Source organism: Alosa sapidissima, chromosome 23 (genome assembly GCF_018492685.1).
Source record: "Alosa sapidissima isolate fAloSap1 chromosome 23, fAloSap1.pri, whole genome shotgun sequence".
NCBI classification, from domain to species: domain Eukaryota; kingdom Metazoa; phylum Chordata; class Actinopteri; order Clupeiformes; family Clupeidae; genus Alosa; species Alosa sapidissima.
The window spans coordinates 20,762,202-20,782,295 of NC_055979.1; the positions used below are offsets into that span (position 1 = coordinate 20,762,202).

The 20,094-nt window shown below is 45.6% G+C and overlaps 1 protein-coding gene and 1 long non-coding RNA gene across 5 annotated transcripts in view; one reads left to right on the top strand and one right to left on the bottom strand.

The window, feature by feature from the left end:
- The window catches only part of LOC121698831 (pikachurin-like), a 22,804-nt gene continuing 2,710 nt past the window's right edge, over positions 1-20,094 (top strand). For 2 of the 4 annotated variants that reach the window (XR_006026874.1, XM_042081271.1), the window contains exons 1-20: positions 1-429; positions 1,429-1,538; positions 4,821-4,904; positions 5,038-5,064; positions 5,242-5,359; positions 5,801-5,936; positions 8,370-8,533; positions 9,155-9,264; positions 9,960-10,275; positions 13,617-13,717; positions 14,126-14,226; positions 15,079-15,223; positions 15,911-16,100; positions 16,705-16,830; positions 17,130-17,373; positions 17,680-17,791; positions 17,979-18,095; positions 18,408-18,588; positions 19,209-19,232; positions 19,635-19,713. Coding sequence is in view for 1 of the 4 variants with exons in the window: in XM_042081271.1 (XP_041937205.1) it covers positions 330-429; positions 1,429-1,538; positions 4,821-4,904; positions 5,038-5,064; positions 5,242-5,359; positions 5,801-5,936; positions 8,370-8,533; positions 9,155-9,264; positions 9,960-10,275; positions 13,617-13,717; positions 14,126-14,226; positions 15,079-15,223; positions 15,911-16,100; positions 16,705-16,830; positions 17,130-17,373; positions 17,680-17,791; positions 17,979-18,095; positions 18,408-18,588; positions 19,209-19,232; positions 19,635-19,713 (2,585 nt within the window). In the remaining 3 variants the exon portion in view is untranslated. Of the gene's footprint in view, positions 430-1,428; positions 1,539-4,820; positions 4,905-5,037; positions 5,065-5,241; positions 5,360-5,800; positions 5,937-8,369; positions 8,534-9,154; positions 9,265-9,959; positions 10,276-13,616; positions 13,718-14,125; positions 14,227-15,078; positions 15,224-15,910; positions 16,101-16,704; positions 16,831-17,129; positions 17,374-17,679; positions 17,792-17,978; positions 18,096-18,407; positions 18,589-19,208; positions 19,233-19,634; positions 19,714-20,094 lie in introns of those variants that run through there. The other 2 variants (XR_006026875.1, XR_006026876.1) reach the window with 2 other exon arrangements.
- LOC121698832 overlaps positions 12,926-20,094 on the bottom strand; it is a 16,518-nt gene continuing 9,349 nt past the window's right edge. Inside the window, exons 2-3 of the long non-coding RNA XR_006026877.1 lie at positions 18,750-18,752; positions 12,926-13,140 (exon numbers count right to left, since the gene is read on the bottom strand). This is a non-coding gene — a long non-coding RNA (uncharacterized LOC121698832). The remainder of the gene's footprint in view (positions 13,141-18,749; positions 18,753-20,094) is intronic.

A 20,094-nucleotide genomic window follows, 5' to 3' on the forward strand; every position in this document is an offset into this window, starting at 1 on the left:
CTCAAACCTTCAGGTAGCCTAATTCATTTGCGCAGTTTGTTCTGTAGGCTACAACTCTCTGTAGTTGGTCCCATGGGATTTCGGTGGTTAGCCTATGTGAAAGAGGGACGATTTAACAAACCCGTGACAAATCGGCACATCTCCTTGAGTAGTTGCAAATCCGTTTATTTTGCTCCCTCCCTTCAAGAGAGGGAAACAAGAGTCGAGGTGGGACGCGGCGGAGCCAAGACCAGCTAAACTCTCAACTCTCACTTCGCCGTGTTCTTCTCAGTCGCACTTTGACGTACGCCTGACAACACTAAGTCTTTTTCATGTACGGAAATTAAGTGATGGCAGATTTTTCACCGTGTAGAGCATCTGTCATCTTGGTGCTCCTGCAGATATTCGGATATACTTGTTCACTGAGGCGGACTGCAGACAGTGGTTTGGGTACGTGGATCAATTGATATGAATGAAAACTTGATACATGTAGTATCAATGAGCATCCAATTAGTTACCTAGAAAGTTACTGCAGCTCCTTTTTTAGGAAAACTTTGTTTTTTTTAACTTTGTTGCAACTTTGAGCATCTGACTACCAGCTCCTGTATGTAAAGTGGTAACAGATTCTCATACAGTCGGCTACAAACTACCGGTATTTAACCAGGAGCTTGCCTGAGCTCATTTAGTTCATTCAGCAGTAATTCAATTGAGTGCTCTTTACCTATTTAAACATCTCCTGAGTCCATGCCCTAACAGCTCTGACAGCCAAGGTACTGAGGAGGAGTCGGTGGGGTGCTATGGACCCTTTCAAGAGAGTTCCATTATCAGCATCATAGTTGGCCCCACAAGACTTCCTTTTTAACATTCCATATGTTATCTTAATGCAGAGGAAGTAGATTGGGGCCCAAATAGAATGTTCAAGCATTGTTTTTGTTTACCTTGTTGAAAGGGTCTATACAGTAGGCTACTGGATTTACTGGTGCCCCAGCCAGCCGGCTAGCTCAGTGACAGAGGCAATGCTAGGCTATTACTGACAGTGGGGAGGAGATTGATGGCAGAATAAGTGCAGTGGTCTTGCAGAGGTCCCGACTCTCCCCCTTTACCCATATAGCCACTCTCTCAGTGCTTAACATTTCTCTCAGATTCCACAGAAGCGGCTCCATCGTCATTGGTTTGCATAGCTTGCCATTTATTGCATGTTTAAAATAAATTGAGGTTTTTTTCAGTGAAGTCTCTGTGGTGTTATGCACTTTGTCCTTATGCTTAAGCGATGTGCCTTTTGTTCATACTGAACGTGTGCATAATGTGCCCATTTGTGTAAAAGTATGTGGTAGGCTAGTTGTTGTCTTTGTGTTAACATTTCTAATGGATGTGTTCAATATGTCAGTGTGTGTGTGTGTGTGTGCTTGCAGCTGTATTTGTTTATGTGCCTTGTGTGTTTGTTTTCAGAGACTCTCAGTCCTCCTCTGGATGTGGAGCTGGAAACACTGAACTGCACAGCAGTTGCTGTCAGGTGGAGGGTGCCACGGCGACACGTCACCGCTGTCATGGGTTACCGGGTAAGCCCCCTCCTCTTTACCCCCCCCACACACACACACACCAACACCCACCCCCACCCTTTTTTGGTACCCCTCACCCCAACATACCTGACACAGTCTCTCAGGCAACTCCGTGAGGCCCTCGTAGTCTTTGGAGGGACGTGAGAGTTCAGAAAAACAAGTGCCTTTGAGTTGGAGCAGAGAGTCCACACGTGTGTTCTAGAACTAGGAGCAGCACCAAAAATGACTGGCTTCGTCAGACCACAACACTGACCAGCCAACTCGCACGGACAGCTGTGTGGAAACAGACACTGGTGTGCCGTCCTGCTTCACAAAGAGTTGTGCTGTCGCAAACAGTCATGCACAGCTAAACCGTCACAGCAGTAGTTACAGTGGTATTGGTAAACATAAGATCCTTTCCAAGTCCTTCTGGGAGGAACTGAGAGGAAGTTTTTTGTTTTATTTTAACCTGGGATAATTGCCTTTTAACAGCTTTCAGCTGTGAGGAGTCCTTCTGCCAGGAAATAACTTAATTTATGATCCAGATTTTCTCCATTTTTTGGAAAAAAAGGGACCAGTGTAGAATAACCTATGGATATGTGCTACATCTGTGAGACCCTGCAGGCTTCTTATGTCTTGAAGAGAAACCAAGAAACTGTCTGGCTGAATCATTGAGCTGCAAAAAGACACTTCTCTTAAGTGAATATTCCACTGCCCTCAAGGGCTCAGACAGAGCACCTTTAAGGGTCCATCCATATGGGCAATACGATCTACTTTTTTTTTTTCATCGAAGACAGTTAGGGGTTATAAATAGTTCCAGTGCTGGTCAGAGGAAGTGTGGTGTGCAGAGGCAGAACAGTGCAGCCCCTGCACTAGTCAGACTTTCCAGAGTCCCTTTGTAACACTCACAGCCGCGCAGACGACGGAGTCGTGCCACGAGAGAATGGCCATAAAGTTCTGCGGTGACCGTGGGCTGTGTTTACGTAACATGAGAGCTCCTCACTGTGACAGGCCTTGAAGCCGGTCCCAGTCCCAGGGTTTGCGAGATGGATGCCCTAACCACAAATCTGCGCCTGGCATTGCCATGAGGCTCAATAGGAGCGTGTCTCGGAAGGGTTCAGGAATGATACTACTGCTCTGCTATGAGCAGAATGCCTTTCACACACAGCGAATGCTATGAGAGAATGCTATGCACTCAGAGAGCCATTGCTTTGCCCCTCTTTGTTTGAACTTAATCAGATTTTGATCCAAATCAGATGTACTTCCACTGTCTGGTTTTTAAAATGAAGTTAGTCTGGATTCGGGGGGTCCAGATTGAGAATCTGTGGGAAAATGCTTTGGACTGGCCCAGCCAAAACCCTGCAGGGATGTCCTGCAACTGTGCTTTCACTGTTTGAGTTTAACTGATGGGAAGCCATTATGTCGAATAAATTGTTGTGGCGTGTTTTTTGGGGGGCAGGGTGCTGGCAGGCCAAATGGATTAACCACAATTGGATTGTTCTCTTGCAGGTGATACATGTTTTTTTGCAACATTTGAGTAGTCATAGAGTGTTGGTGGTCATTCTGTTTTAAACTTAAGTGTAGAGTTTATATACTGTTTATCTGTTTTAATGTCAACGTTTATCGGTGTGCTTCCCTTTGTAAGCACATTTTCTGAGCGCTCTGTAATAGTTGCAGAGCTGTTTTGTGTTTGCCAATAAATTGTTTATCACAAACAAAACTGACTTTCACAAGCAATCATTCAAAACGTACCCAGAAAACACATGTTTCTGGAATTGGTTATTCACATTGAAAGCAGCTGCATTACTTTCTCAATTTTTTAATGGGCATTCGCTTAAGATCCTCTCCCTTTTGTCTGTTTTGTTATCCTTGACAATTTGTTCCACAAATCATCCATTGGTGCGGGCATTGTTAAAGTGTGAATGAATTGATTTCTTCTCCATGCTCCAACACTCCAACATAATTAGTTTACCATAAGCGTGCGTTTGTAAGCAGGATTTGGGTCACATTGCTCTGGGATGAGCTCAATGCAGCCGTGCATCCAAGAAGTCTGTCAGACAGTGCGGGGGATTAGCCCGGGCCGTATCTAAACAAGGCTCTGTCGCTGGGCTTTGTTAGATGCCCCCCCCCCCTCCCAGGATGTGCCTCTCTTGACCTGGAGCCTCTGGCTGTCGGGGCCCGTGAATGGCAGAGTCCAGGGCCCTCCTACGCTCCCCTCCGCTCTGGAGAAAACATTACACATCGCACTCTGGATCTGGTTACGTTGGCTGGTTCTGTTGTTTTTTTTATACTGTGTGCAGCCAAGAGAGAGACAGGGAGAGAGAGAAGTAGGTTGGGCTTGTGTTTACATACGTCTGTAATAAAGTGTTCCTCTTGTGGGTTGTGATTGAAGAGAGGTGCGAAAATTCACAAGACCTTCCTGCCAGTGTCTAATGTGGCTCAGAGCATCTCACACAGGCTTTCTCCCGCCTTTGCACTCGGTGACCCGGACCCCATGGGATGTGCTGTCTTTGTTAGCCTTGTTAGCCAACATGCTACAGTAACAGACTCGTCTTTCTCTCAGACGCGTCTCCCTCTCCCGCTGCTGCGGCTGCCGATGCCGCCTCTGCAGGGTGTGTCTGTCTGGTGTCTGCAACAGCAGGTGAAGATAGGCAGGACTGTTGACGCCCATCCACTCTCTCTTTCTTTATCTCTCTCTCTCTCTCTCTCTCTCTCTCTCTCTCTCTCTCTCTCTCTCTCTCTCTCTCTCTGCCGCCTGCCCCCGCTGATGAGAATGAATGGAGCCAGTCCTGGCGGGGGGGCCGGTGCACCTAACCGTGCGGGCCCCGACGTTTTGCTGCCAACTTCGTAGACTCGTCTCGTCTCGTCTCTTTTCCCACGTCTCCCTGTGACAGCCCAGGGGCACGGTTGCTCTGTTGGGGTGGCCCAGGGCTTAGAGCATGTCCAATCTCTGTGGGTCGGTCCCTTGTTTGGTTTCAGATTGGGCTGCGAGTGTTATGTCAATGCAGAGCTAGTGTGATGCAAGGGTGGTTATGAGACCAGACAAAGGGTCTTGGGGAAATAAGCTGCTGCAACAATGGAGCCACAACACTCACTTTAAGTACAGATAGGGGTCAAATAAGTAGACTGCTTTTATAAAGAATCCAATCAACAGGACCATCTTGCCCAATGAACATAACAATGAATAATATACAGTATGCATGTGCGTGCCTGTGCGTGTGCGTGTGCGTGTGCGTGTGTGTGTGTGTGTGTGTGTGTGTGTGTGTGTGTGTGTGTGTCTGTTGTCTGTGTATCCTTCTTTAGGTGTTCTTAACAGAGGTGAATAACAGTCCAGTAGGAACGCCTATTACACGGAATGTCCCTGTCCGCATTGACATGTTGAAAGGGGTGAGCAATTAATTATAAAATGTCTTGGTGTGTTAACTATTGACAACTGTTCTATTAATCGTATTATTATTGCATACTTCATTATTATTTTGGCTATAACGTCTCACGGTTGTGCCTTGTTTCCACTTTTCAGGTACCATGGGATGGACTTGCTGAATTTGTAAGTTAAATCTAGATAGATAGCTAATAAATGTCCATACAAAATACCATAGATATATATACTGACAGTATATATCTATGACAAAAGACAAGCTTATACTGTATGTACTTTTGGTCAAATCAGTTCTGACTCTAGAGTGGTAAAGCATGCTATTAAACATATTGCATTATCTGTCAGAGCACCGAGGTGTCCAGTCTGAAGAACGATAGCCAGTACCATGTGACCATTGCAGCCTATGGGTGGGCAGGGGAGGGACGACCCAGTATGCCTAGGGGCATCACGCCAGCCTCGCATGGTGAGAACATGCACACAGACCACTAGTGTATGTACTGTAGTGTGAACTGTTGGGTAATGCTAAATACATTCAAACTATTGGTGCCATGTTAGTTAGACTAACTTAGCTAATCAATACCGGTATATTGTATGGAAAGATTTTCACCACAGCTTTGAAACATTTGTTTTGTCAATTATGGGTTGTGAATGATGCCTTTTTAATGAGTTTTTATGTTATGTTAAGTGTGAAATCTTCATTGATGACCCTTCTTTCGTTTTGGGATAATTTGGTTCCTACTTTCACGGTCGATGTCATGCAGATGAAAGTTCATTCTTGGCCCAGTAGATAAGCACATCTGGGTTGCAGAGACGGATCTAAATGTTAACTGCTTGTGTTATTTCTTGTTAGATGGGGAATACAGTAATGCTACACTGTATTGCTCATTCTCACTCTGTGCTATAGAGAGATGCTTCAGACCAGCCCCCCCATCAGCGCCGGATGTGGTAGTAGGATCTCATACACAAATTGTGGTGTCATGGAAACCGGGTGCATCAGAAGGAGCTTCGCCTGTTCAGCACTTCCTGGTTTCCTACACCAGGTAAATACCTTACTGACATCATATGCAGCACACTTGTGAGTAGAACCATGGAGAGCTCACATCTGAGTTACCGGAGCCTTTCTGAAGTAGAACATACAAGGATATATCAAGATTTTGGCAGTCTTGTGTGTGATGTAGGCCTGAACACTGTACAAGTTAGCAGGAAATAGTACTATCCTGTGACACACACACACACACTCACACACTCCTAGTTCCAGTAAAAGCCTCTTGCTGCTATACCCAGTGTAGGCGTATGTTTAGTATTTTATTGTATTTAGTGACAGCTGCTCTCTCTGGATTTACAGTAGCAAGCCTTGAGTAACTAAGAACAGAAACAGGAATTTGGCACCACACAAAATCTATACAAATATTGGCACAGCTCCTCTGAATAAATGAATGTCGTCTGTTGCAAGAGTCGTGGCTGATGTCCAACTAAGGGAAAAAGTACACTTCCTGCTGCCTCTTGATGGACTCATAATAGCTGAAAGAGTAAATAACGTGCCCAGCCTAATCAGAGGAGGCTGCATTGTCCGTTTCTCCTTGATAATGTTTGGAGATTTGACCACGGTGTCAGAGGACGGTGTTTACATCATCAAGGTGGTGTGGCCCCTGAGATCCAAACACAACATAAATGCGTAGACAAAAACAGTTTCACAGCAAAACTTTTCCATCAGTTACAGAAAGTTTCCTAGTCTAGAGCAGCTTTCAGAGAATAATGAAGAAAGAATGAAAACGAACAAAAGGACATGGAGGAGCAGTCTAAAATCGTGGAAGAGGAAGTTGTTTATTTGGAATAATCACTGTCACTCAGACCGGCCAACTTGTGGTTTACTATGCATAGAGACCACACATTTTGACTTGTATATACACTTGCACATAATGCCGGTCCAAAACACACACTACGCTGGATGGTCATAGGGTTTTCTCATTTTTGTCCTCTAGGCAGGTCTATATTGGAGGGAGCATGCAGTTTGTGCCTGTATCTATTTTCAGCAAAAGTTTCAAAGATGGGCTATTGCTTGAATGCTTCCACGGTGAATCACGGCTCTCAATGAGTCTAAAGGATTCAACTCAGAGGGCCCCCAGAAAGTCTTGTGCTCAGAGACCTCCATCTATAGATGCCCTGAGGAAATGGGACCACACACTCAGATCAGACGGCATGTTTGTCAGTTTTGCAGAAAAAGACCATTGTGAACGAGATGGTCAGCTGCTCACGGACTTCTGAAGACATTTAAATTTAGATTTCAGAGGCGCTGAATTGGTTCCAGTCTGTCAGCACAACAGGGTTTGTGTGTGCATATTCAACATGCAGAGAAGGGGGTCGCGCACACATCTCATTAAAAGGGCTTCCTTAGTTTCGTCTCATTCACAGATTTCTAGAGGTGTTAAAACACTCGTTTTTTTTGTGCACTAGCTTGATGTGATGTGCAGTAGTATATTTCTCAACATGTTTGAGCTCAACATGCTATTGTTATTGTCATAATGTACAGCGATTAATTGTACATCACGTCGGCGAGTCTTGCACTGCATCTATGCTGTAAGATTGCAACAGTTCCACCACCAGAGCAGCGAAAGAAAAAAAAACAGCTGTGTTGTTCCGGGAGGTTTTGGACAAACAAGCCAATTATACAGACAGAGTTACTCCCCCCAAAAAAAGAAATGTGCGAGATTTTATAATGTATGGGTTGTGCGCTGGGTTGTGCAAGGATATGCATGGCTGAGAGTAGACTAAAGACCACAACTGAATGTGACCTTACAAAAGCACCCAAACAAGGCACCTCCCAAAGCCTTCTTCCATAAATGTGTTGGAGAAAAGAGTCCTGCGGAGATTCATGCGTGGGGCCACCCAGCGAAGAAATAGATTCACTTTAGCAGTCCGGCTATGTTAAGCTTACCATTGTTTTAGAGTTGCCATTCCTCTTTCAATCTTCAAGGATTGCATGTTTACCTCTTATGTAGAAAATAAAACATGTTTGTTTTTGCTGGGAAAGATTGACCAATATATTTTTGCTGTATTATACAGGCATGTTTCTTAGCAATTGTATGGTCATGATTTGATTTATTTTATTATATTATTTATTTGCCAAACTACCATGGTTAGAGATACAGTATGATATAAAGTAGAGTCTTTGAGAATGTAAGAAACCATAAAAGAATATGAAGTGCTGTAGGTAGTGCTAAAGAGATCTCTGTGATGTAAATAGAGTGGATGACAGGCGAGTCTGTGTTTCTCTCTGGGGGGAATCTGGATGGAGATGGAGAATGCAGATGTGAGATGCATCATAGTTTCAACTCTATTCTGAAGGCTCATTTCACCCGTTTTACTTTACTGCTCTACGTACACTGAGTGCAAAGTGTCAGTTGAAAAAGTTCCATGGTAGAACAACTGCGTTGAAATGTTTTTGAATAATGGTTCATGTTTTTCTCCCCTAGACCAGAGGTGGACACGGAGTGGACAACTCTTCGCGTGCCCGTTCCGACCACCTCTATGGTCCTGAGAGGACTGAGCCCAGACACACTGTACCAGTTCATGGTCCAAGCAGTGAATGCAAACGCCGCTAGTCCCCCAAGCTCTGTCAGTGGCATCTGGACTCTCAGTGAGTATCTCAGCTAAATCACTACACCACGCACTATAAAATCTGCAGTTGGAAGCATTAAAAATAACAAGGCAGCTTACAGCACAGTGTCTGTGAATTCATTTAGCGTTTGGTCTCAAGTGTAGATATTACTCACTTCAAAGTCTAGACTGAATGGTTTTACCATGCCATGCTGCCGCGACTTCTGTGTTCCCATGCTTATTAGGAGAGTTGAAGAAAATGTATTCTGCTACTGTACAGTACAATGATGTTCATGAACATTCAGAATGGGGAAGGGAGATGCTTCGCCATTTATAGGTATTTTTTTGTATTCATGATCTGTTTTTCTTTTGTGAATATCTCTCATTCATTCATCAAATTCACTACACCATGCCTAACACGAGTGGAAAAGTGCATGTTAGTTATATTACATATGCACAAAAGATCAGATTCTGTTATCAAACATGGCTTGCAGTGGAAGCTTGTACCTCACATCTTTCCACCACATGCAAAATCACATCTAGGATCCAAGTGCACTGGGTTGGTGTGGCAGAATGGGCTCAGACAGGCTTTGACAGCTCGTTTGATAGCTGGCTCCCGTCTGACGGGGCGTCTGGCTCCTTTGGCTCCTGTGATATGCAGGTATTCAAGATGCTGGCAGTGGAGCAATCAGTACAAAGCGTCTCACGCGTCCCGTTACCAATGACCAGGCTGCCGTCGTTGACTATGACTACAGTGCCAACACTGAGGAGGTGAAACAAATTTTTTGAACGGGGCAGAAGCACTTGCTAGTAAAGCCTACTTTCGTTTAATTTAATTTGTTTATTTATAAGGACTACACACATTAATCAAATTTCTATAAATGTGCCATTGTTAGCCAGCCAGCTAATTTTGAACTGCAGTCCTTTGGCAAGATCTTGTAATGAGCATTAATTGACTTGGCCAGTTGTCCTTAAATGCCAAACTGGTTGTGCACAAAATCAGCTCTGTTGGTGATGTTGGTGTATATCTGAAATTGAACACATACCTATAAGCAGATGGAGCAGTTTGAGCTTAGATATCAGAGAATAGAAGCATTCCATGTGCTTCATCATCAGTATCACTTCTGAGACTAGTATGACATAATGGGGACTGTCTGTTCTTATCTGTATGTTGAAATCCTTGAGCCATCTACTGAGCCAAAGCCTTTTTAACAAAAAGGTCTCCTACAAAGAATGTAATGATGACGCAGGCCAAGCACATGTCTTTGATTGTGTACGGCTGGTGAATGTATCCAAGAAACATTCAATAATTGAAAATCAATTACATCACAAACATTTGAGTGCTGGTTTGTGTTAGGATTCTTGTTGCATAACTTTTTTTTTTTTTAAACTTGGCACTGAAAAAGGCATTACATTTAAGGAGAAAATTCTTCCTATCCAACGTTTTTATTACATCTTGCCAACAGCTATCTCCCAAGAAAGAGGTTCACATGCCCTCCCAACCTGAAGCGCCAGCCTCTCAGATTGGTGGTAACATCTGGAGCTTTGCCCCCTTGGCTGCCGTCTCTGCCCCCTCTGATGCCCCTTCTGGCGCCACCCTGGGTCCTCCTCTGCCCCCGGCCGCCCCCATGACCCAGTGGCAGGGGGCGCTGAGGCGCCTGTACGACCTGCCCTGCGAGGACGCCGTGTGCCCCCCGCACACCATCTGCGTGGACGACCATACCAGCGGGGGCTCCCGATGCCAGTGTGCCCTGGGCAGGCAAGGGCCATCCTGCTCGGAGAGTGAGTGAGAGGCTGGGCAGATACTCTGGGCTGAGATCTGGAGAAATCTGGAGGAAGCGACAGACAGGCAAGGAGGCAGGCAGGCAGGCAGAAAGGCAGGCAGGCAGGCAGAAAGGCAGACAGGCAGAAAGGCAGACAAACAAAAGGTAATTAAAGAGTTATTGGGTTAACTGATTCACAAATTGGTCCATATAACTTACTTATATGTGAGCATTATGCTGTAACACTTCTATCCAGACACTGCAACTGATACTTCATCTGTTGTACACACATATTGTTATAATTATTGGAGGAGTTTTGGGCAAATCTAACCACACTTCACCAAGTTCAACTTTGTGTAACCTATCTTACAAGACATATGTAAAGCCATTTAGAGTGTCCAAGGCAGTCTCCTGTCAAGCATCTTGCTCCAGTTTTCATCACCATGAGGTCCGACTTTCCCCGGCCTCTGTGGGTCAATTGAGAAGTCATGTTTCAGAAAGGCACATGGAAGGTTTGGCGGAGGGGCAGTGGGAGGGTTGGCAGGTCTGTCCTGTCACATGGAGGTGTAAGATGCTCTGATGGGTTCCCAGAAGAGCACTGCTCTCAGGATATGCTGCAGGGGGGGTGGGGTGGGAGGGGGGGGGGGCACTCGCCTGACACATCCGTGTACGGTGAACAGGGAGAGACGCCTTGACCTCCAGAGCAGCTCGAGTACTCCTAGAGAGAGAAAGGGATAGAGAGAACTAGGCAGAAAGGAAGGAAGAAAGAGGGAACACAATAGGGGAACAGAGGGAGAACGCGAAGGAAAATGTGTGATTCAAAAAAGTGAGTCATTCAAATGAAGTGACTCATTCAAGTCAGGCTGTTTCACCAGATCGTGTTCAGTTCGGGGAATCGCTTGTCATGTCTTATTACATCAAAGGCGCAGTTCACGATTGTAATTTGACAAATAGAGCAAATTACTCCTTATGGTCCTAAATGTCCTCTCCAAATGTGCGCTTCAGAAAAAGGAAAAAAAAAACAGTAGAAAACAAAGAAACCTCGTGTGTAGTGTATACAGACCTGGCACTGGAAATGGAAAACAAACATAGTGTCTTGGACTGAGCTCCAAAGAACCCCAGACAATCAACACATTACATCAGAAGCTCAGGAGGTAGAGCTGCAATTGGATCGCCTGTTGAGCTCAAATATAAACAATCCTTCACCAGACTCACAGACTTGACCTCTAACAGCAAGTCCTACAGTACATGCGATGCATGCAAACATCAGCGATAAAATCTGTTTAATTACTTTGTTTTCATTTGGAATGTCCTCACTGTACCCAACGCAAAGCAGTGCTATGCAGCACCTTGCAACGCAACGTTTGAGCTCACTGTGCCCAATGCAAAGCAGTGCTATGCAGCTTCATGCAACACAACATTTAAGCTCACTGTACCCAACGCAAAGCAGTGCTATGCAGCTCCATGCAACACAGCGTTTGAGCTCACTGTGCCCAACGCAAAGCAGTGCTATGCAGCACCTTGCAACGCAACGTTTGAGCTCACTGTGCCCAACGCAAAGCAGTGCTATGCAGCTCTATGCAACGCAACGTTTCAGCTCACTGTACCCAACGCAAATCAGTGCTATGCAGCACCTTGCAACGCAACGTTTGAGCTCACTGTACCCAACGCAAGGCAGTGCTATGCAGCACCTTGCAACGCAACGTTTGAGCTCACTGTACCCAACGCAAGGCAGTGCTATGCAGCACCTTGCAACGCAACGTTTGAGCTCACTGTACCCAACGCAAAGCAGTGCTATGCAGCTCCATGCAACGCAACGTTTGAGCTCACTGTACCCAACGCAAAGCAGTGCTATGCAGCTCCTTGCAACGCAACGTTTGAGCTCACTGTGCCCAACGCAAATCAGTGCTATGCAGCTCCATGCAACGCAACGTTTGAGCTCTCTGTGCCCAACGCAAATCAGTGCTATGCAGCACCTTGCAACGCAACGTTTGAGCTCACTGTGCCCAACGCAAATCAGTGCTATGCAGCACCTTGCAACGCAACGTTTGAGCTCACTGTGCCCAACGCAAAGCAGTGCTATGCAGCACCTTGCAACGCAACGTTTGAGCTCACTGTGCCCAACGCAAAGCAGTGCTATGCAGCACCTTGCAACGCAACGTTTGAGCTCACTGTACCCAACGCAAAGCAGTGCTATGCAGCTCCATGCAACACAACGTTTGAGCTCACTGTGCCCAACGCAAAGCAGTGCTATGCAGCTCCATGCAACACAACGTTTGAGCTCACTGTACCCAACGCAAAGCAGTGCTATGCAGCACCTTGCAACGCAACGTTTGAGCTCACTGTACCCAACGCAAAGCAGTGCTATGCAGCTCCATGCAACGCAACGTTTGAGCTCACTGTACCCAACGCAAATCAGTGCTATGCAGCACCTTGCAACGCAACGTTTGAGCTCACTGTGCCCAACGCAAAGCAGTGCTATGCAGCACCTTGCAACGCAACGTTTGAGCAAACTTTTGTCGGCCGCACGCCTCTATTTTTCTTCTGTTGCTCACATTGCAGTTTTGAATGAGAAATTGACACACTGGAATAATTAACAGATTCAATGTGGACAGAGTGTGTTCGGTGGTACACAACAGTCGCTCGCTCGGTGCAGTGAGGATTCCCTCTGAGCAGTAGTGTAGTGGCCTACAGCGCTGAACATCTCTGGAGTTACCTCTCTATAGCTTGTACTGAGAAAAACTGAGATCCATGGGTGACGCTTGACTTGGATAGTCCACCAACAGAGACTTGGATCATCTGTTAACATTCAGGTTCAGTACGTAAAATTGTTGTTGAACAATTACTGAACATCACCTAAACCAAATCCAACCCTTAACCTTAACTTTAATGATAAATTGTAGTTAACAATGTGTCAACTGATCGTTTGTTGATAATCCTGAGCATCTGTAGATAGCCTGTGACTACACAAGTGAAGTGTGACCAAGCCTTCTCATTGATCTACCCACACTGGTTAGCACCTGAGTTTACAATAGAATATACTTTAATGTCCCCATGGGGAAATTTGTCTTGGTCTCATCAAAGCATAACCCAGTACATACATCAACATGGACATGACAGGCGACACGTTCCATCATAAATAGAAACATTGACAGCACGAGCTACACAGCGCAGAGTAGCCCGTTGGCAAGAATGTGAACTGCCCATGGAGCTCCAATTACACTTACAGAGTAGATGGGTAAAAAGGATGGCTGTTCAAAAAGAAGATAAATAAATGCATAAGAATAGCATGTGATGCAGCCCAGGTTTATGTTTAAGTTGTTTGTTAAGAAGAGTTTTGAGAAATCTGTCTGTTTTCAGTTGTGCTGATGCAGTTCCCCAGGCTGTTTGGCTACTCCTACATGGCCTTCGACCCCCTGAAGAATTCCTTTCACTCCTTCCACATCAGTCTGGAGTTTAAGGTACGCGGTGTCCTCCTGCACACAAGTTGAATAGGCCGATGCAATTTGCGTATGACATGATTGTGATGCTTGTGAAAATCAAAATATTCGTCCAGGTGAAAAATCAAATCAAAGCTAAACTGTTTTTATTGGCTGTTTTGTTTGAATTGTATTAACTGTCAGTGTTTTCTTTTTATTTTCAGAAATTGCTCGATTAAGTCAATATGGCTATTAGCCAATAGTTATTGTAGTGCGTGTGTTTGTGTATGTTCGTGTGTGCGTGCGTGTGTATGTGTGTGTGTGGGTGTGCGTGTGTGTGTGTGCGTGTGTGTGTGTGCATGTGTGCGTGCGTGTGTACGTGTGTGTATGTGTGTGTGCGTGTGAGTGCGTGCGTGCATAATTATGTGTGTTTGTGCATTCTCCACACAGGCAGACAGTGTAGATGGCCTCCTGTTCTACTGTGGAGAGAATGAACATGGCTATGGGGACTTCTCCTCTCTGGCTCTGATCCGAGGGAAGCTGCACTTCAGGTCTCTCCTGCCCACACCCGCTTCCAGTCACTTGGCCTCTGGACACACATGATTTTGTTCGGTGTCAGTGGTATATTAATCCCATTAAGCATCCTAATTTAGTTCTATGCAAAATCCCACTGCACTTACTGAAGATACGCTGCATGGGTCTGCAGTTTATGTGCCGTAAAGTGTTGGATGCTTTGAGGCGATGAGATGAGTCAGATGAGGCTGAGCTTGAGTAGTCATTGAAATGAGATGAGTCAAATGAGGCTGAGCTTCAGTAGTCCTGGAGATTACAGTAGATGAGTCAGGTGAGGCTGAGTTTGAGTAGTCCTGGAGATTACATTAGATGAGACAGGTCAGGCTGATCTTGAGTAGTCATGGAGATGAGATGAGTCAGGTGAGGCTGAGTTTGAGTAGTCATGGAGATGAGATGAGTCAGGTGAGGCTGATCTTGAGTAGTCATGGAGATGAGATGAGTCAGGTGAGGCTGAGCTTGAGTAGTCATGGAGATGAGATGAGTCAGGTGAGGCTGAGCTTGAGTAGTCATGGAGATGCATAATACCTCCAGCAAGCACTGTGTGAGTGTCCGCCTCACCACATGATGCCTGATGCTTTCCTGCACCTTCAGATGTCTGTGTGCGTGTGCGTGTGTGTGTGCGTGCATATGTGTATGTGTGTGTGTTTGCTGTGCATCTGAGGCCTGTGTGTGTGTGTGTATGTGTGTGTGTGTGCGTGCGTGTGTGTGTGTTTTTGCTGTGCAGCTGAGGCCTTTTGTGTTGTGTGTGTGTGCGTGTTTTTGCTGTGCAGCTGAGGCCTTTTGTGTTGTGTGTGTGTGTGTGTGTGTGTGTGTGTGTGTGTGTGTGGCAGGTATAACTGTGGGACGGGGGCTGCTCATCTGGTGAGCGAGAGGCCGGTGGTTCCTGGCCAGTGGCACAGCGTGAGCGTCCACCGGGAGGGCACGAGCGGCTGGCTCCGCCTGGATAATCACACGCCTGTCACCGGACACTCACAGGTGGGGATGTATAAAAACACGAACAAAACATAAAGACATACACAGATGCAGTATACTAAGTATTACTCCGCAAACACTGTATTTAGTAACACCTTTCAAGTCACCCAAGAACACTGTACAATTAAAAGGTTTGAGGATGTTATATATTACATACAGACAGAAGTACAAACACAGAGGACACTGTACACCAAATGTGTCCCATCAGATAGCCCCTTCTCTAAACATGTCTCATCAGATAGCCCCTACTCTAAAGATGCCCCATCAGATAGCCCCTACTCTAAAGATGTCCCGTCATGTCTCATCAGATAGCCCCTACTCTAAAGATGCCCTATCAGATAGCCCCTACTCTAAATATGTCCCATCATGTCCCATCAGATAGCCCCTACTCTAAAGATGCACCATCAGATAGCCCCTACTCTAAAGATGTCCCGTCATGTCTCATCAGATAGCCCCTACTCTAAAGATGTCTCATCAGATAGCCCCTACTATAAAGATGTCCCATCATGTCTCATCAGATAGCCCCTACTCTAAAGATGTCTCATCAGATAGCCCCTACTCTAAAGATGTCCCTACTCTAATACTTCTAGGAGCAAGCGTGAAGTGCTCGTCCAGAGGGGCAAGCTGAAATCCTTTTCTTGTGAGCTCTCAGTAAATGTAGTATGTTTGCTTGTGTTTCTATGCTCACAGGGAACATACACCAAGATCACCTTCCGCACGCCACTGTATGTAGGCGGCTCTCCCAATGGCTATTGGCTGGCGAGGGCGGCTGGGACCAACCGAGGGTTCCAGGGTTGCCTGCAGAGCCTGTCGGTCAACGGAAAGCGGGTAGACATGAGGCCCTGGCCGCTGGGGCGGGCACTCTCCGGGGCTGATGTTGGTGAGTCGAGAGGAGGGGCTGGGACCCCACTAGCTCCTGTTCACACATAGAGGACCCTAATGTGAATGATGGACAAAGTACTTGTAACTAAAGCTTGTTTAATTACTATTACTATATATAATATTATATAACATTAACTATTACCCATATTATACAACATTAACTATGACCATATATAATATTATATAACATTAACTATTACCATATATAATATTATATAACATTAACTATTACCAATATTATACAACATTAACTATGACCCATATACATAATATTATATAACATTAACCGCTTGTAGGTTCTTGTTGTTGCTGCTGTTGTAAAGACCGACATGTAGACACAAGTAAACACATTTGATCCACATGAACACATACTGTATACGTACAGAAGTACAAAAGATGTGACATTTGCACTTGAGAGATTTGCACAGGAGTGCAACATTCACACACACATACATAGTTACAAAATGATGACCCCGAGCAACTCCACAATGCATGGCATCCATCCATTTCTGTTCAGTTTTGCTGCTGGTGTGCCTTGTAGTCAGTATTCGTTTTTAGTCCAACATGCCTGAAGTGACCGGCTTTGGTCTGTCCCCTCCTAGGCGAGTGCAGCGAGCATGCCTGCTCCGGCGTGTCCTGTGCCAACGGGGGAACGTGCTTCAGCACTCGAGCAGATGCCCACATTTGCCTTTGCCCGCTGGGATACGGAGGGGCACAGTGCCAGGAGAGTAAGCACCCCCCCCCCCCCCCCCCCCCACATGGGTTTGATAAAGAGCTCTGCATTGTCGTGCTGTCAGTGTATTTCACCACGGATTTCACAGCTGATTAAGGGCTTCTCTTTTCTTCTTCTAGACTGCATTACTGTTTTTTTTTTTTTTTCTTCTTAGTTTTTAGTTGCAGGTTCTTTGAATAGTTTCGCAACAATGTCCATTGTTGAGAGTGTTTTGTAAGGCAAAGCAAAACAAAGTTTTTAGCACCCAGCCAGAGCAGTGTTGGGAAATCAAGAAAAAATGTATGACTCTTCCAGGCGTTTGGCTGGCCGTTCCACACTTCAACAAGTCACTGCTGTCGTACGCTAGCGCCCCCTGGCCTCATCCCCAGCGCCACTACCTGTCCTTCACCGAGTTCGACATCACCTTCCGGCCGGCGGCGGCCAACGGGACCCTGCTCTACTGTCAGGACGCCAACAGCAGTGACTTCCTGGCGGTCACCCTAGTGGGCGGTCATGTGGAGTTCCTCTTCGACTGTGGCACAGGAGCTGCTGTTCTCAGGTGAACCCATAGGGCATAGAGTGGCATCTGGTGGACAGAGTGTGTAACTACATCTCTATCCAGAGTGTGTAACTACTCTCTAAGTCTACAGTTATTGTCTGACCTCTGTATATTTCGAGACTTATATTAGTGAAAGTGTGTATTATAATTATTATTAATATTACTTGACCCTTACGTTTGGCTCTGTGAATTCCACCATATCAAAGAAGGATTTGAATACACACATCTATTATGCAATATGACCAGCAGAAACATGAGAGTACTAAAGTAAGCCATATTGTGCTGTTTGTTTCCATCTGCCCCCAGGAGTGAGGAGGCGGTCAGCCTGTTCAGGTGGCACGAGGTGCGGGTATCTCGCACGGCCAGGAAGGGCATCTTGCAAGTGGACAGCCAGAAAGCAGTGGAGGGCCTGGCAGAGGTACAACTCTCTGTCTTTGTCTCTCTCTTTATCTTCTCTGTCTGTTTCTCTTTGTTGGTTTGTTTGTTTCTCTCTCTGTCTTTCTCTCTCTCTCTGTCTGTCTTTCTGTCTATATTATGTATACTATATATATATATATATAATATGAAATAACACATGAACAAGGTTATCCTTTTGCATTCTGCAGGGGGCATTCACTCAGGTCCGCTGCAGCTCTCCTCTGTATCTGGGTGGAGTCCCAGACTACGGTGCCACCCGGAGGGACTCTGGAGTACTGGAGCCTTTTACTGGGAGCATACAGCAGGTGGCGCTCACACACTCTTTGTGTGGAATTGTGTAACAGTGGCTCTGTGTCCTGGCCTGATATCATCTCATCCTGCACCTCTTAGCTGTGTTCTCAGGAGTCCCACAGCAGGGATTTGTGTGTGTGTGTGTGTGTGTGTGTGTGTGTGTGTGTGTGTGTGTGTGGCATGTTGTTGAATAACCAGGTCCAGTATGTGCATGTGTGTGTTAACTGTGTTCTATTGAGTATCTGTGGTGTGTGTTAATGCAAATGCTGGATGTATACTGGATCTATAATGTATAAAAAATGTGTGTTTGTGTATCCTTCTACCAGGTCCTGCTGAATGACCGGGTCATCCCGCTCACAGCGTCCTCACTGGAGGGGGTGAACGTGGGGAATGCGGAGCACCCCTGTGGCACGCGGCCATGTGCCAACGCTGGACAGTGCCAGCCCAGAGAGGACCAGTACCAGTGCGACTGCCCGATAGGCTTCCATGGAAGCCAGTGCCAACAAGGTCATCCATACTCTCACTAACACCCAGGCTACACCGGAAACACAACACAAGTGTTCCGTTCACGGAGCATAGAAATAGTTTTCAAAAACGCAGCATACAGTACGCACTGCAAATGGAACGCTTCAGTTGCACGTCTGGTGTAGCCCCACTGTTCCATGAACATCCTTATGTGTATACAAAATACACACACCTCTGTGCATACAAAAAAAATATGTTTGATACATCACAAGATAGGATTACGTCACAGAGCTGACATCTGTCAACCCTTTGCTTGCATTCTGCCTTACTGCATTAACACAATAATAGTGTATTCCCAAAGTGATGTTTGGATAATGTCTCTCTCTCTCACACACACACACACAGAGAGAGAGAGTCCAGGCACGCAACTCTATTTATAAGAATCCCGGGTCGCATCTGTGTTGCATCTGTATGGCATCTGGGAGAGCGTCCATTGCGATGTCTCTCTCTCTGCTTGCATGTTTTCCTGTTCTGTTGTGTTTTGGTTCGGTTTTGTGGCTGTGGCATTGCTGTGACTGCTGTAACTGTCTCCGCATGACGCTTCGGGTGAACTAACGTGTGTCTCGATCTGCTTCTCCCCGTGGGCGCTGGGTGTCTCATAGCGTGCGCCGACCTGTGCCGCCACAGTAAGTGCCCCCTGTGCCCTCTCTACTCCGTTGCAGGCGGCCTCATGCTATTCTCTTGAGCAAATGGCAAATTTAAACTCCACTGTGCAGCCATGCAGGACTGACACTAGTTAGGGTAGAGTTAGAACTCAGCAGGACTAAATGGGCTGCATCTTCTACACTAGCTTGTTTGTTTATTTATTTATTTGTTTATTTATGTCAGTGGGCTGCTAGGAGGTTAGATGTGTTTTGTTTATCTTAACATCTTTTTGCAGCTTAGATGGCAGATCTAAGTGCATAAAACCACATAACACAAATGTTATAAGGCTGACTTTAAGGTAGTAGACATACTGTAATGCTCTTGTATTCCCATGCTCATGCTCATGCTCTCTTAGTAACACTCCTTTTTTGTGTCATCCTTAGTAGTGACAGAAGACATTGAGGTTCCTCTCTTCACTGGTAGAAGCTACCTCAAATTTGACAGCAGAAATATTTTGAAACGGTACGCCACCAATAGTGCACATTACTAAGAGATGTGACATCCACAACAACTAGGTTTGCATACATAAATGATCACATTTTAAACTTTTCCCTGATTATCTTATCTCATTTATTTATCTACCTATCTATCTCACGGGGTCAAAATTTCCCTCACGGGATCAAAAGAGTATATATATATATATATATATACTTATACTATCTATCTACCTATCTATCTGTCTATCTGTCTGTCTGTCTGTCTGTCTGTCTATCTATCTATCTATCTGTCTATCTATCTATCTATATATCTATCTATCTATCTGCTAGGGACAGTGCTCATTAGTCAAAAGGCAAACGTACAGTATATAAGCCAGAGTTAGCTGTTTGGGCTAATTTTCATCTG